We start from the raw sequence: 14,996 nt of genomic DNA, 5'->3' as shown, positions 1-14,996 counted from the left end.
GGATGTCTGTCTGCTGCTGTTAAATGAAAGTACACTGATTTAATGAATGTGACCTTCTAGAAGGGTGTTAAAACAAAGGTTAATTAGTGGAGTTATGATATATTTAATAGACATTTTCATGTATTCCAGAGCAACATCTTTTTTATGCAAAATGGAATAAGACAGTAATTCTAGAATTTAGTTTACCTCCACAACTCTGGATCTTAACCAGAATTATAGGCTTCACTGCCAGAACATAAACATTTCAGAAGATGTTTTTAATCCAAACTCAGTCATTAGTAGATGAGAAGAAGAAGGAGTTTCCTTGTTGCTGTTGTTGGGATGGTGACCCTGTTTCACCGCCAGGACTTCAATAAAGTGGACAATTAGAAGTGAAAGAGCTTCAGCTGCTGAGAGCAGCGGCTCAGGTTCCTCCTCTAATTATCCAATCAGCAGGCGGCTCCAGGTGCTGAGCAGCTTTATCATCCTCAGGTGAGGCAGCAGTCTGCAGCAGCTTCCAGCTCTTCGGTGCTTCCCGGCGGGCAGAGAGCAGCTCAGTGGACCGGAGCATGTCGGCGGCTAACGGGCGGATGATGATGGCCTGGGTTTGGCCCGCTTTGGTGCTTCTAGCCCGGCTCACCACGGCAGAGGAACCGCGTCGGGACGCACACGGAGCTTTGGCCGGCTCTGAGGCGCTGTTCTCGGACTCCGAGCCGCCGATGGAGACCCGCAGCGGAGGAGGCTTCCTGCCGGTGCCGGTGTGGAAGTTTGTGAAAGGTAAAAATGCTGGTGCTTGAGCTGAGCTCAGGTAAGAGAGGGCGGGACAAACAGCAGGTGGAAGTGAGCAGAGAGCAGAGCTTGGAGGGAAATGTGGCCACATGATGAAAGTGTAAAAAGTGAACATTTGTGTTGCAGATGCTGCAGACGAATCAGATTTGGGCCGACCACAGTTTCTCTGCAGCAACACGTCCCTCTCTGTTCGCTTGTCGCTCATCCGACACTCTGACCTGCGTCTGCAAGGTGAGTTTGATTCATCCACCTGCTGCTGTTTAAAAGCTACTTTTTCAAGGAAATGAATTCAAGAACAGTTTGATTCCTGTTTCAATGAGGAAATGCTAGTTTGAAGAAGTGAGCTGTGAGGAATGAGCTTCAAGTTGTTTCTGCTACAAATGCAGTAAATAAAATGGCTTTGCTTGGAGAGAAGGAACTAATTCCCTGAACTCAGTGTAGTTTGTTGGTTGAAGATGATTTCATTAGAAGTTGTGGTAGCTCCAAGATGAAGGCAGCTGTTGGGTTGATGTTTCTTGGGGAGTCTAAAGAGACTTTCAGAGCACTGAAGCCTCGTGCAGCTCCATCAGTGGATCCACCTGTTACCTTCAGACTGACTCGCCTGGAAAGTCTCCAAGGTGAACTGTTTGTCTGGAACCACGTCGGCCTCATGCAGCCGCTGTGTTTCCATCTGAGATAATGCGACCTGTAACCTGTTGGTTCTGATGTCTGTGCAGATGGGAGGAGGTTGCCGTCGCTGCAGCAGGGATGTGGTGGTTCTGTTGGGACCGTGGGGCCGTGGCTGCTGCTGAAGCTGCCTTACACCAGCTGCCATGTGTCATCACAGGTAAATCCCTGGAAGCTCAGTTTGTCATAGTTTGTGCTCTGAAAAGGTGGAATTCCTGAGATGATGACCAACTGGTGACGTCTTGGTTTGTTCCACAGGTTTCAAACAGAACGTGGTTCCACCAGCTGAAGCTGCGTTACTTCGACCACCTGCTGCGGGAGAACATGACAGCTGTGGTCACCTGTGAGGATCCTGCAACGTTGAGCCTGCCGGTGGTGAATCCTCGTCATTGGCACAGTGTGGAACCCCGACAGGTGAGAGGAAACTGAAATGTGGGGAGCAGAACCTCGATGTTGGACTCTGCTAATGCAGCTGTCAAATGTAATCCTACAGATGGCAGACAACTCCTCAGAATACCTGGATGACTCTACTGATGAGGATGATGAAGAGTACGATGAATATGATGAGTTGGGTGACTACTTGGATGAAGAGCAGTTGGATGACCCCAACAACACAACAGCTGACATGACTGATACCCAGATGAACTCCACAACAGTAACTGAAGCTGAAGAAACGATGAACACCTCAATGCCTGTAAAACCCAGACTGGGGAGAGGGTTGGCTGACATGGAGATGTCTGGTGACATGGAGGAAGATAATACTGAGGGTGACTCCTTTTCATCTTTAGAACCTGGACTAGGGATGGGGATGGAGGACATGAAGTCATCTGATGATCCAGAGTACATGGAGGAAGATGAGGATGACTATTCTGAAGATAACACCTTTCCACCTTTTGAACCCAGACTGGTGAGAGGGATGAATGACATGGAGGCATCTGATGACCCAGAGGACATGGAAGATGACATCTATTCTGAGGAAGAGGACTATGCTGATTCTGATGAAGATGACTCAGATTCCGAGGATGAATCTGATGACGGCAGTTCCACAACAGCCAAGATGACTGAATATCAGATGAACACCACAGCTGTAGATGCCCACGTAGCACCAACGGCACTGAACACCTCAATGCCTTTAGAACCCAGACTGGGGAGAGGGATGGAGGACATGGAGATGTCTGGTGACCCAGAAAACATGGAGGAAGATGATTCTGGTGACTATGACATGTCTGGAGCTGAGATGAATGCTTTATCTTTTGAACCCAGACTGCTGAGAGGGATGGATGACCTGTTGGCATCTGATGACCCAGAGGACATGGAGGAAGATGAGGATGATTCTGAAGATGACTATGATTCTGAGGATGAAACCTCTTCACCATTACTCCCTAGATTGGTGAGAGGGATGGAGGAGCATGAGGATTATGATTATTCTCAGTATGATGACGCCTCTCCCCTCTTGGTACCCAGATCGGTGAGAGGGATGGATGATGATGCTTCTGGGGATGAGGACTACAATGACTATTCTGGGGATGACAAGATGTCTGACGGTAGCGGCGAGGTCTGAGATGATTGATGGTCCACATCTGGACCAGTGGCACCTAGACCATGCCACAGATCAGCCACAACAGCAGAGGTCCTTGGTCCACCCCTTGTATCTCCTCACTCTCTCTATGAAATAAAGTACAGTTTTACATCAGATCCAGTCTGCTTATTTCTCATGTAGGACTTTTCTGCTTCCACATAAAATGGTCAACATCTGGAGGTGAAGTGACTAGATTTGGAATGATTGACCAGCTGTCAGAGCAGACTTAAACTCTTCCCTCTAAAGCCCTTAATGGCCCATCTGGTGTAAATCTATTTCTGTTGTAGTTCCTGACCAATAGCAGTCCAGCTTTGTGTAGCCCTGCCCACTCACTATGTCCAGGTGAACCATCAGACTGAGTAGCTGCCTCTGTCTTCTGGGTTTATTTACTTCCTACAGCTAACTAATGTCTAGTGATGGGCAGGTGAAGCCCTGAGGCTTTCCATACAGTTGTGCTGAAAGCTTCAAGGCTTTAGTGACCTCTGAAGCACTGATGGTTTCAATCCCATGTGGGCAATAAGTTCAGGAGACTTCTGTTTAACAGTGATTATACCAGTAACTCTTCAAGTCATTTATGCTTGTTGGCCACTTAAATACAATGAAGTTCTTAAAATGAGTACACTTTGTTTTCCAACAAATGCAGACATTGACCCAAACTCTAAACCAGATGGAAGGAATAAATCTTGACGGTAGAACATGAAGCATCAAGTGTTGCTTCAGGTTCATTTACAGCTGTAGCCCTTTAAGCTGCAGTCATTTTCAGTACAAAAAGTTGCTAATATATTTTAAATATGACAAATGCAGGGAATATTGGATGTGCATTTCCTCAAATGACCGATTCGTGGATTTTATACCGACTTCAGGACATGTTTTGGACAAAATATGTTACTGGCTTGTGTCATCTGGATGTCCAAGGTTGGATTATGGCCATTTTGTGGAATATTTTCATCTGTGTAGTAATGAACCCGGAAATGTCAGTTGCGCCGTGTATAGAGAACGGATGGATGGTTATTCGTTGTTTGTTGGACAAATGTGTTTATATTACCCGCTGTGGTAATCACATCTGAAAGTGGTTTATACCGGCGGATTCATGAGAATCTAAGCTTTCCATCGGTGTATGTTTTTATCGAGTTGGCGGTGTCGTTCTATTTCGAAAAATGCTTATGCAGATATCAAAACGGCCCGCCCGCGGGCCTCTGAAGCGTAACGGCTTTTCTTCCCTTCAAAACTAGACTCAAAGTTTAACAGGATAAGCTGTTCCTGCTCTCCAGCTGATCATGTTTTTAGCTTGTCAGTGACAGTCTCTGGTTTGCTGGACAGGTTGTCATGTCTGGAGTCTCAGCATGGATTGTTGTTGCTGTAAGGAAACTCTTGTGTGCAGAGCAAACACTGCACCTCCCAACAGATGAAACTGAGACCCATTTAAAAATGAAAAATACAGTTCAGTAACTGAAGTGAAACTTGGGACATGAGAAGCATTCTACCGTATTTGGTACAAGATGAACATGATCCCAAACCTCTGAACACCGTTTACTGCTGGTACTTGAAAATCAACTAAATACACCAGATTTCCTCACAACCTGACCTTTCTGAAGAATGCTGATGCATCTTATAGCTTGTACAGCCCCAAACCACTCAAAACGTCTTCAGTCACGTGGCTGTGGTGTTTCAAATCACTCTGCTTCAGGAAGAGTCGGTCTGCAGGGTGAACTTTGAAGTACAAAGAGGTTGATTTGGAATGAGTGCTGGATCACTGAACCAATCAAATTAAAGAACTGTGTATGAAGTGAATTAAAGCTGATCCAGCACCACCTGAACAGTGCTGGTAGGACTGACACTAAGGAATCTAAAATACTTCCAGTGTGACACGACTGACAGGCACAATAGGATTTCTTAGATATCAGATCAGACTTTTGTGCTCTGTTGACTTCCATTGCTCTAATAGATCAGCTGCCTGTCCAGGTTAACCCTGTCTTCGCCCTCAGCCAGCCCCCCTGATACCCGACAGAGGATAAAGCTGTGGATGGATGGAAGGAAGGAGGAATTGGTCATTTTCCTTGCATGTCCATCCTCCACCCTGACTCTGATAGGACCATCCACAGCAGCAGGTGCTCTTCCAGATGAAGAAGGTCATCGATAGAAACGAGTTGAAAGTTCTTCTATTCCTGTACTGGCTTCTTCAACTACAGCCCCCAGAAAGATCCATAAAAGTCAGAGTTGCACATCCAGCATGAGAACTGTGAGCTCAGAACTGCTGGACTCTTCAGGATTCCCTGAACCAGACCAGATTGGGCATGTGGGTTCTGCAGGTTCTCCAGCATTTCAGGTGGCAGTTGATGCCAGAACATCATCACATCTGCCAACCAGGGCTTCCACCATGTGCTGGTCATGATCTCTTTGAGGGTGTTGTGTCTATGGATCTTCAACTGCATCTAAAACATCTTGTGTCCATTGGGAATCACTTTACATTTGTGCAGTTGAACAGGAGGATTGCTCAGGTAAAGTTCAAAGGTTGTGATGCTAATAACCGCCCTCATGTGGATACAGCTGATGGAAAAATGTTGGCGGGAAGTGCAGCACAGAATTGATGCTTGCTCCGTCTTCTCCCTGTCCTTGTCGGTACACGTACCTAGAATCCACTTGAAGACAAAGTTTGGCCATTGTGTCTCAAGCTAAGGGCGATGGCTTAAATTGCGTGTGCTCCCAAGATCAGCACTAACCAGGTAGCCTATCTGGAGTCTGGAGCAGCAGCTTTTCCAGACCAACCATTAAGGCCAAAGCATCACTTCCTCCTCCACTACCCAGACCTCATACTAAAGTTTAGCCCACTCATTTGCCTCTGGACTCTCCGCTTTGAAAGTAAACACACAGATTTTAAACAATGTATACAGAAACTCCATCATTTCAAAAACCCCTGTAGCACTTTGGCAGAAAGGCATCGATTGCTACAAGCTTATTTACACACAGGGAGCTTGTTCCCCTACATTCTTCAAGTGAGACATGGCACTGAATTTGATGATCAAGTGTACAGTGAAGCCATTGGAGAAGCTGATAGACTAAGAGGGGTTCAAAAACAAAATGCAGTAGAAGCAGGTTCTGTCACATACAAAGGTGGTACATACCTGAAAGGAGTGGCTGTAGTTCTTCGTGTTAATGACGGTGGTTATGAGCTTGGTGGGATTGTTCTGCTGCTGGTCAGCCATGAGAAAGTTTATTTTGTTTGTGAAAAATGTCAGTCAGTGCCACCATTGGATCTTGGTGTTCACATCCTGCAGAATGACACACAGGCTCATTCTGTTTGTGCTGATGTGGATGCCCTTGTTGACTATTACCCACTGCCCCTGTATGAACTGTTTCAGCTTGATGTAACTGTACGTCATCATGTTGTTGTTTCAGGGGAAGAATAATGGACGCTGCCATTAAAAGTATCCTCCCCTACCTGGAAAATGAAACACTGGAGGTGATTCTGCAACATTTATCAGAGATGGGGGTGAGAACAGCTGATGACATGGAATTCATAAATGAAGATGGTTTGACATCTACTGCCACTGTAAAGAGTTAAAAATGTTTATTTCAGAGATGAATTGAAATACAGTTAAAAAGTTAAATGTCATATGAGAAGGTTAAAAAGTCACTGACACTGGTACAGCTAATTGCTGAAAATAAGTTATGTTAAAAATGTGTTTTAAAACAGATACCCCATATATAAAATTTTAAAAAACTATTTTATTGTGTTTAAGTATGTTAAAAGACTGAATTTCATGGTGTTTTTCTGGTTTCTGTCAAAGCAATTTTCAAACAGGTCACTAGATGGCGCATAGTGCCAGAGAGGAGCATAAAACCACATTGAGACACTTGCTGCAGAATAAATCTTGCAGCCGAGCTGAACGACAGCTAAAACGTGGTGTATCTTTGTTTATGCATTCAGATACTGGATTTATAAACACACCCACCTGACACCTGCAGGGGGGTTACACCACCAGTGGATTGCAGGAAACTACTGCATTCATTCAAGAGAAGAGGTAAAAATACGTTGTAATAAGGATATGAATTACGTCACCAAAGCTATTTAACAAAATACAACTGTGTCTCCACATTTGAATTTCATACCTGAGAATCAAAATGATGAGATGTATGTTTTCTGAACTATGCAGCCTTGAATTATGGCAGCAGCTGGTGTGTGCTTTCATTCCTTTTTCAGATGCACAACACAACACTCAACAAACTGACTGTACCACGGGTACTTCTCCACATGATGTAACTTTGACTCTTGTGCCTGTAGCGGATCCTAAGACCACGTCCAATTCAGAGTTCTCATTTGGATCTACAAGTCCTGTTTCTGTCCAGAACAGCGCCTGGTATCAACATTGTGTGTGCCATGGGAGAAAACACATGAGACCTGAAGCTGCAGATAGACAGCATATGGTGAGAGTCATTGCAGGAGCAATAAGAGAAATTAGTTTGAACCAGGTGTAAACTAACCGTGACGTCACCCGTTGGTTTCAACGCCGAGAAAATGAAGCCCGGATTTTGCTACTTCCTGGTCGCCATTTTGGATTTTTTGGAGCCAGTGACGTAAAAAGCGTCATCAAACAGACTGGACCGGAGAGCAACTAGGGGCAGGACCAGTCTATGGGACTGTCAATCAAGTATAGCCACGCCCCCTGGCTCAGCCAACTTTAACAATTTATTTAAAATTCAGTATTGATTTATTTTAAGATCGGCCACCTGATCTCTCATTATGACCATGAAAACTAACAGGAAAAAAATCCTGAGCTGTAGAACATCAGTCTATCACATTTTATTTTCTCCAAACATGAATTGGGGTCTATGGAGAAAAAGCTTCTTGGAGCCAACCCTAGAGGACGGCGTGATATTGCAAGTTTTTGACACTTCTGGGTTGACTTCATTTTTGGAGCCAGATACTACGTCCATCTTTATATACAGTCTGTGGTTTGAACCCCTCATTTAGGCAGTGAGCTGAACTGGCTAAGATCATTGTAGAAAAATACCCTGAGTCTTTTTCTACCCGGCAGAAAATTGTTCTGCCAGTTTTACAAACCCAGAGACTGGAAAAAGTATGAGTTAGTGTGCAGCAAAACAATTGTGCAATTTCTGCACAAAATCATGTTGTTTTCTGCACTGCACCTACTTACTCTATTTTTCAAGCAGTAAATTCTTGTAAAGCTGTTGTTCTTAGGAGAGAAAAAGTTAATGGATCAAATCTGTTGGGTGTATTAGACGTACATGGGGCAGTAAATAGCACTGTATGGGTCACTCTAACCATGTTTTCTCCTTATCTGATGTCATGTATGATGTCTGCTGTGTTTAAAGGTTTTTTTCGTCAGGATCAACCCTGAGCAGAGCAAGTGTACCTCCACGGTCCAAGTGAGCAGAAAGACTGGCAAGATGGTCCAGCAGAAGAACGAGTCCCTCAATCCCCATGTGGTATTTTTCATCAGGGACTTCACTGGCTATGACGGGCAAAACAACGAGGTGAGACTTTTACTTTTTTTTTTTGCTGTATTACTGTTCTACTGTGCTACTGCCATTTCATGCAGTGTTATCACGGTAGAAACATACTGTGGTACTGTAATGGAAAGTATTGAAGTCAACTAAAGTTTCTATACAATCATTAATTTCACCTAAAAATGTCTACATCAGTAACTGGGTTACTTTCATTCTTCCACTGCACAGATGTAGACTGTAGCCCAGGAAGAGCATTCCAGCCTGGACAGGAGCGTTCAATTCAGGAGAAATGGGAGGGTTAGTATGCTAATAAACAGAGTGTTGTTGTTGTGTACAAAATGAAAAGTGTTTACAAAATGAAAAAAACTATAAAATGAAAAAAAATGTTTACAAAATGAAAAAAGTTCACAAAATGAAAAACAATATTTACAAAAATGAAAAAATGTTTACAAAATGAAAAAAAGTTTAGAAAATGAAAAAAATGTTAACAAAATGAAAAAATGTTTAAAACATGAAAAATGTTAACAAAATGAAACAGTGTTAACAAATTGAAAAAATGTTACAAAATGAAAAAATGTTTTAAAAAAATGAAAAAATGTTACAAAATGAAAAAAGTGTTAACAAAATGAAAAAAAATGTTTTAAAAAAATGAAAAAATGTTACAAAATGAAAAAAATGGTACAAAATGAAAAACGTTTAGGAAATGAAAAAAAAGTTTACAAAATGAAAAAAAGTTTATAAAATGAAAAATGTTTACAAAATGAAAAAAATGTCACAAAATGATAAAATGTTTACAAAATGAAAAAATGTTAACAAAATGAAAAAATATGTTTACAAATGTAAAAAATGTTTATAAAATGAAAAATGTTTACAAAATGAAAATGAAAAATGTTTAGGAAATGAAAAATTTTACAAAATCAATCAATCAATCAAATTTTATTTATAAAGCGCCTGGATCTGTGTATATGTGTCTATGAATCTAAAATTGAAAATGTTGAAGTTGAATGATTTGACAAAATAAATTAATTTTTTGACAACAGTGTCTCTATTTTACAACTAATTAATTTACGGTATGAAAATAGTACAGCAATGCTTGTTACAGTAATCTCATATTTGCTGTGACAAAAACACAGCACCCTATGACTGTACTGTACTGTCATTAAGTACGCTCACTGTTAAACATACTACAGCAACTCACTTGCCAATTGCTGCCAGCCAGTTACGGTACATTTCACGGTAAGCTTCTTACTGTGTATTTATAGGTAATTATACTGCGGTTTTACTGGTCCTGTGCACAGAAATTTTTTGTCCTCCAAAGAGGGGCCTGACAAAAAAAACGGAGTACACTGGTGTAAGCTAACATCAGACCTGTGTATAAACATGTTCTAACATCGTGTTTTAAAATTGTTCTGTAAGTCTGATGTTACGTTTCCTGACTTAATGTTAGCGCTGACGCTAATCCAGGTTAGTCAGTGTTATAAAGGAGTTAACTGTTAGCTGTAGCTAAGCGTCCTGCAGGTCACAGCTGATCGATCATAACGGATCAATAACTGATGTCTTAGTGATCAGCAGATATGAATAAATCTAAGTTTATGTTCCTCCACAGAACTGTTACTGATGAATGTTCATCTCTCACTTCAGTTCTGAGTTCGTATCTCTGTTCTTTGCTTCAGACTGTTTTTTAACAGCTTCCTTTATGTGAAACTTGTGTTGAAATGATTCTTTCTGAAACAGCAAAGTTACTGAAGTCTACCCTCCATTAGTGGACCACAGAGGGACTGATAGCTACAGAACAGCAGGCTTTTCTCTCCAGCAGTGTATGGTCAGATAACTGTGGAGCTCATTTTAACATCCAACATCCAACTTCTTTTCTACGTTGATGATCTCCAAATCTATCTTCCAGTTATCCATAATGATCACTCTGTGCTAGACCCTCTCAATAACTGTCTCTGTCAAACAGTGGTTGTCCCAGAACTTCCTCCATTTTAATGAGGGAAAGACTGATTACATTCTCTTCAGTCCTGACCCAACCCGTAGTTCTCCTGATTTTGGTTCATCCACACCACAATTTGCTTCTGCTGTGAGGAATCTGGGTGTCATTTTTGGACGAGGGGCTTAACTATGAGAAGCAGATCAGTTCAGCTGTAAGGGCGAGCTTTTTCCAACTGAGGCTCCTGAGCAGAGTTAAGCCATTCCTGTCCTGGGCAGATTTGGAAAAGGCTGCTCATGCTTTCATCAGCTTGAGGATTGATTATTGTAATGCCCTGTACACTGGACTTAATCACTCACTCCTCCATAAACTTCAGTTGGTTCAAAACACAACAGCACGTCTCATCTCCAACTCCTCAAAATACTCACACATCACTCTGGTCCTTCAAGCGCTCCACTGGCTTCCGGTGCGTTTTAGAGTCCAGTACAAGGTCCTGTTGTTCGTGTTTATGGCCGTAAACGGGCATGCCCCCCCCATAATTTTCCAGCAGTTGGAATGAAAGAACCTTGGAGATCTTTTCCTCACTGTTCGTGTCTTTTCCTTCCAGCCTTGGTCTGGATCGTTGGGAACCTCTAGTCTGATGGACTGAGAGCTGCAGAGAACATGAACATCCAGCTGTGGTTGTCTGAAGAGTCTTCTGTCCTCCATCACTGATGTCCTCATTCTTCCAGTAACAACAACAATGCTGCAGATTCAGCTCCTAATAATACAACTTGTCTTGTGACTGTTCAGTTTTTACCATGGGAGTAACGGACGCGGGGTACGCGTGGGACATGTCCCCCGCACTTTCCACATCTGTCCCCTCTGTCCCCCGCACTTTTTTCAGCCGTTACAACAGCTAAACCCGTTATTAGCATCCAGTAACGTGTTTTCCCGAGCCGTCTTTGAATGCACCATGAGCGCATGCTAACGCAGGTGTTCCACAGGAGACGTGCTGCTGTGCTGAGCAGTGCTGAACGTGTGTCTGGAGTAATGTTTAGCAAACCAGCCAGAGCTAGCAAGAAGCAAAAAACTTTACACAGTTCTTTCCAAACAAACCGTGTAAGTTGTGTGACCTTGTTGGATGCAAACAATGTTAGACTTGTTAGCTAAATGATGACAAGGTAAAACGTATATCAATATGTTAAGCTAGTTAACAATAATTTAAATGTGGTTGCCTCTGTTACATTACTGCTAATTAGTTTATTCTTGGAATAAACCCAGTCCTCTTTCATTTCTGGGCAGAAGATGTGCTCACAATTGCTCTCCATGTATTTAAGTCTTTTGGTCCCAAAAGAGGAGAGTCAGGGAGGAGAAAAAAGAATAGGCTATCTATGGTATAAATTTACAACTATTTTTACTCCTTCTCTTTCTAATTCTATCTCAGAATTTTGATTTTCAGATTTTTTAATGATTATTTCCATAACAAAGAGCAGAGTGAGGCAGGAGATGGACCAGAGGTGGCGGCCAGCAGTAATGTTGACCATGCAGGGTCTGCAGAGGTGAAAAAAAATATATAAGTGGCTGAGAAAAAAATATGTATCTATGGGTTAAAGTGATTTTGAGGTTAAATTCTACTGCAATTTTTACTCTTCCTAATGCTATTTCAGAATTTTTCTGACCACATTTTTTATGTTTATTGCCATAACAGAAAGAGCAGAGTCAGGGAGGAGATGGATCAGAGGCCAGCAGCAGGGACAAGGATGTAGGGTCTTTACAGGTAAGGAGAGATTATAACTTCCTGAAAATAAGATATCTATTGCAGGGAGAAACCAGGCAGTACTGATCATTTCATGTTCAGTGTTTGGCACCTTTGGCTACTCGTCCAGTAGATGTTCAAGGGACATTGTTGTCAACTCAACTAGAGTTTGGCCACTAAAACTTTAGATTTTATAGTTTAAAGTTTTATACTTTATAGTTTAAAGAACTAGCCTAGTTGGTCCCCTGGTATTGTACTGTGGCTGTTAGGGATTATGTGGTTCTTTAGCCACTAAGGACGGTGCAATTAAATGTAAGAGAATGATAAATCACTCTGAAAAATGTGTCCCCCTCACTTCTGAGATGGTGGTTACGCCCATGGTTTTTACACATCACTGTCAGCAACACATTATTCATTGAATCCATTTATTTCATGTGTTTACACATCTTTACAGTTCAGAATTGCTAAAGAATGTAGTTTTTAAATGTGCAATAAAGGAAATAATGAAGCTCTTGTCCTGAATGTGTTGATGTTTCAATGCTGCATATCTGCTATAAATAACATGGACTTTTGATATTGGATTTCTGCTACAACAGCAGAGATGAAGTTAAAGATGATAAATAGAACCTGTGAATACTAAGAACAGAGAATAATAAACTGCTGAAAGAGTTGGTCTGTCCTTCTGTCAGTGAAAGCTAAACAGGAAGTGGTTCACTGAGGATGTGGTCCATTCAGTCTGCTTCTTCACAACCAGATGAGGTTTTCCTTCTGTTAGCTTCACTCAGAAGATCCTCACAGTGAACATGAGACACCTGAGATGAAGACAGACGTCACAGCATCAGCATCAACAGCAGAGGTTCATTTTAAAGTGACCCTGGAAAGATTTCCTCTGTCATTAGGGGCTCGGGCATGAAATGCCAGAGGCCCTATTGCTCTCCCGCGGGGCTTCTTATTATTATTATTCTTCTTCTTCCGCCTAAAACTTTGGCTCGCTACTCCTCCCAGGGCTTTGACAAATCACACACAAATTATATATCAGCGTATGTGGTATCTATTTTCTAAGACATTCATTCATATTTGCCAGAGTTATGAGCAAAAAACTGCATTAATTTTCCACATACACATGAATGGGATTACTGAATCACTCAGAGTGAAGACTCAGCTGTTTTCACAACGCCACTGCTTCGCCATACTTTCACCTAGAAACGTCATTTAACCATCAAAACGTAGTGATTTTTCTTGTCTACGCAGGGATGTATTTTATGTCATGCTGACATTTACAGTTTTTGCTCAGTGAGTCCTCAAAAAAGTGAAAATTCTCAAAATCTGCTCTCTTTAGAGTGTGTCACGTGACTTGGCAGAGTGCAGGAGAGATGCAAAATCCGCCTAAAACTTTCACGATTGAATCGCTCTCACGACCAAACCATAAATGCTAGGGAAATGAAATTCGGCCAGATTGTAGACAATTTTCCTGGGATTCAAATGAATCCAAGTTTGAAGACCTTGCTATTTCTGAAGTGAAATGACAGGCAGCAGTTTAAAGCAAAGTCGCACCGTTCTCTCCATAGGCGCCCATGCAAACTGAATCATCTGGCTCATGGAGGGAGAGTGTGTTTTTAAATCGCCGGCACTCGGTCATTTCTCACAATATCTGGAAAATAATTACATTTCTGGTTAGCCACAGGCTTCCTCTCGCTCACGGTTATGTCACTTTTCAGCTGAGATTAACGGTTATTCCGTAATTACCGGCAGAACGCGACATCGCGCCATGCTGAGAACGAGGAAGTAAAACTAACACTTCAAATGGGGCAAGATACACTTGCCAGTATCAGTTACTGATAGATGAATGGAGTGGACGCTCGGCTTTGGTGCGGGCGCCGGGGGTTCCAATCCCGGTTGCGATTTTTTCCTGCCGATCTTCCATTTTTTCTCTAAGTCATGTTTTATGACGTGCTTCGTCAGAATTTCACCTACACACTTCATTTTAGTCTTAAAAACACCCAAATCTCGTCTTTTCAGGCATGTATATATTGTGATGCTGGGATTTATGATTTTTCAATACATAATTTGACCTACACACTTCATTTAGTCTTAAAAAAAACAAGCTCTTCTTTTAAGCCATGGATATATTGTGATGGTGGGATTTATGGTTTCTCATACAGAAGCCTCCAAAAAACCCCTGTCTTCAGCAACAAACAAACAAAAAAAACCCTCTCAGGCGATGTGTTACAGTGGCACAGAGGCGTCACTAGGTTTAAAGGACAGGGGGGCTTAGCACCCAGGTGATGCATAGGATGTGAACACACATTTCAGACGGCGAGACGGGTGGACGGCCCGACGGGTGGACGGCCCGAGCCCCTCCCACGATTTCCGTATGCGGGAATTGTCCAGTTAGGGGCTCGGGCATGAAATGCCAGAGGCCCTATTGCTCTCCCATGGGGCTTCTTATTATTAGGGGCTCGGGCATGAAATGCCAGAGGCCCTATTGCTCTCCCGCCGGGTTTCTTATTATTCCGCTTCTTCCGCCTAAAACTTTGGCTCGCTACTCCTCCCAGGGCTTTGAGAAATCACACACAAATTATATATCAGCGTATGTGGTTTTATGGGGAATCGATGGCTATCTATTTTCTAAGACATTCATTCATATTTGCCAGAGTTATGAGCAAAAAACTGCATTAATTTTCCACATACACATGAATGGGATTACTGAATCACTCAGAGTGAAGACTCACCTGTTTTCACAACGCCACTGCTTCGCCATACTTTCACCTAGAAACGTCATTTAACCATCAAAACGTAGTGATTTCTCTTGTCTACGCAGGGATGTATTTTATGTCATGCTGACA

At 42.3% G+C, this 14,996-nt stretch overlaps 2 protein-coding genes across 3 annotated transcripts in view; one reads left to right on the top strand and one right to left on the bottom strand.

Annotated features, from left to right (window-relative positions):
• Positions 1-14,996, bottom strand: part of LOC127530897 (uncharacterized) — a 199,775-nt gene that overhangs the window by 91,370 nt on the left and 93,409 nt on the right. The gene's annotated exons all lie outside the window — the stretch shown is intronic.
• LOC127530965 (serine/arginine repetitive matrix protein 1-like) overlaps positions 11,967-14,996 on the top strand; it is a 35,092-nt gene continuing 32,062 nt past the window's right edge. Inside the window, exon 1 of the mRNA XM_051938971.1 lies at positions 11,967-12,171. Within this exon, the coding sequence (XP_051794931.1) occupies positions 12,084-12,171 (88 nt within the window). The 5' untranslated portion in view covers positions 11,967-12,083. The remainder of the gene's footprint in view (positions 12,172-14,996) is intronic.

This window comes from Acanthochromis polyacanthus, chromosome 18, assembly GCF_021347895.1.
Source record: "Acanthochromis polyacanthus isolate Apoly-LR-REF ecotype Palm Island chromosome 18, KAUST_Apoly_ChrSc, whole genome shotgun sequence".
In the NCBI taxonomy this organism is placed as follows: Eukaryota; Metazoa; Chordata; class Actinopteri; family Pomacentridae; genus Acanthochromis; species Acanthochromis polyacanthus.
Note: the sequence above shows the minus strand (reverse complement) of the source record. Positions and strands in the feature narration are given on the sequence as shown.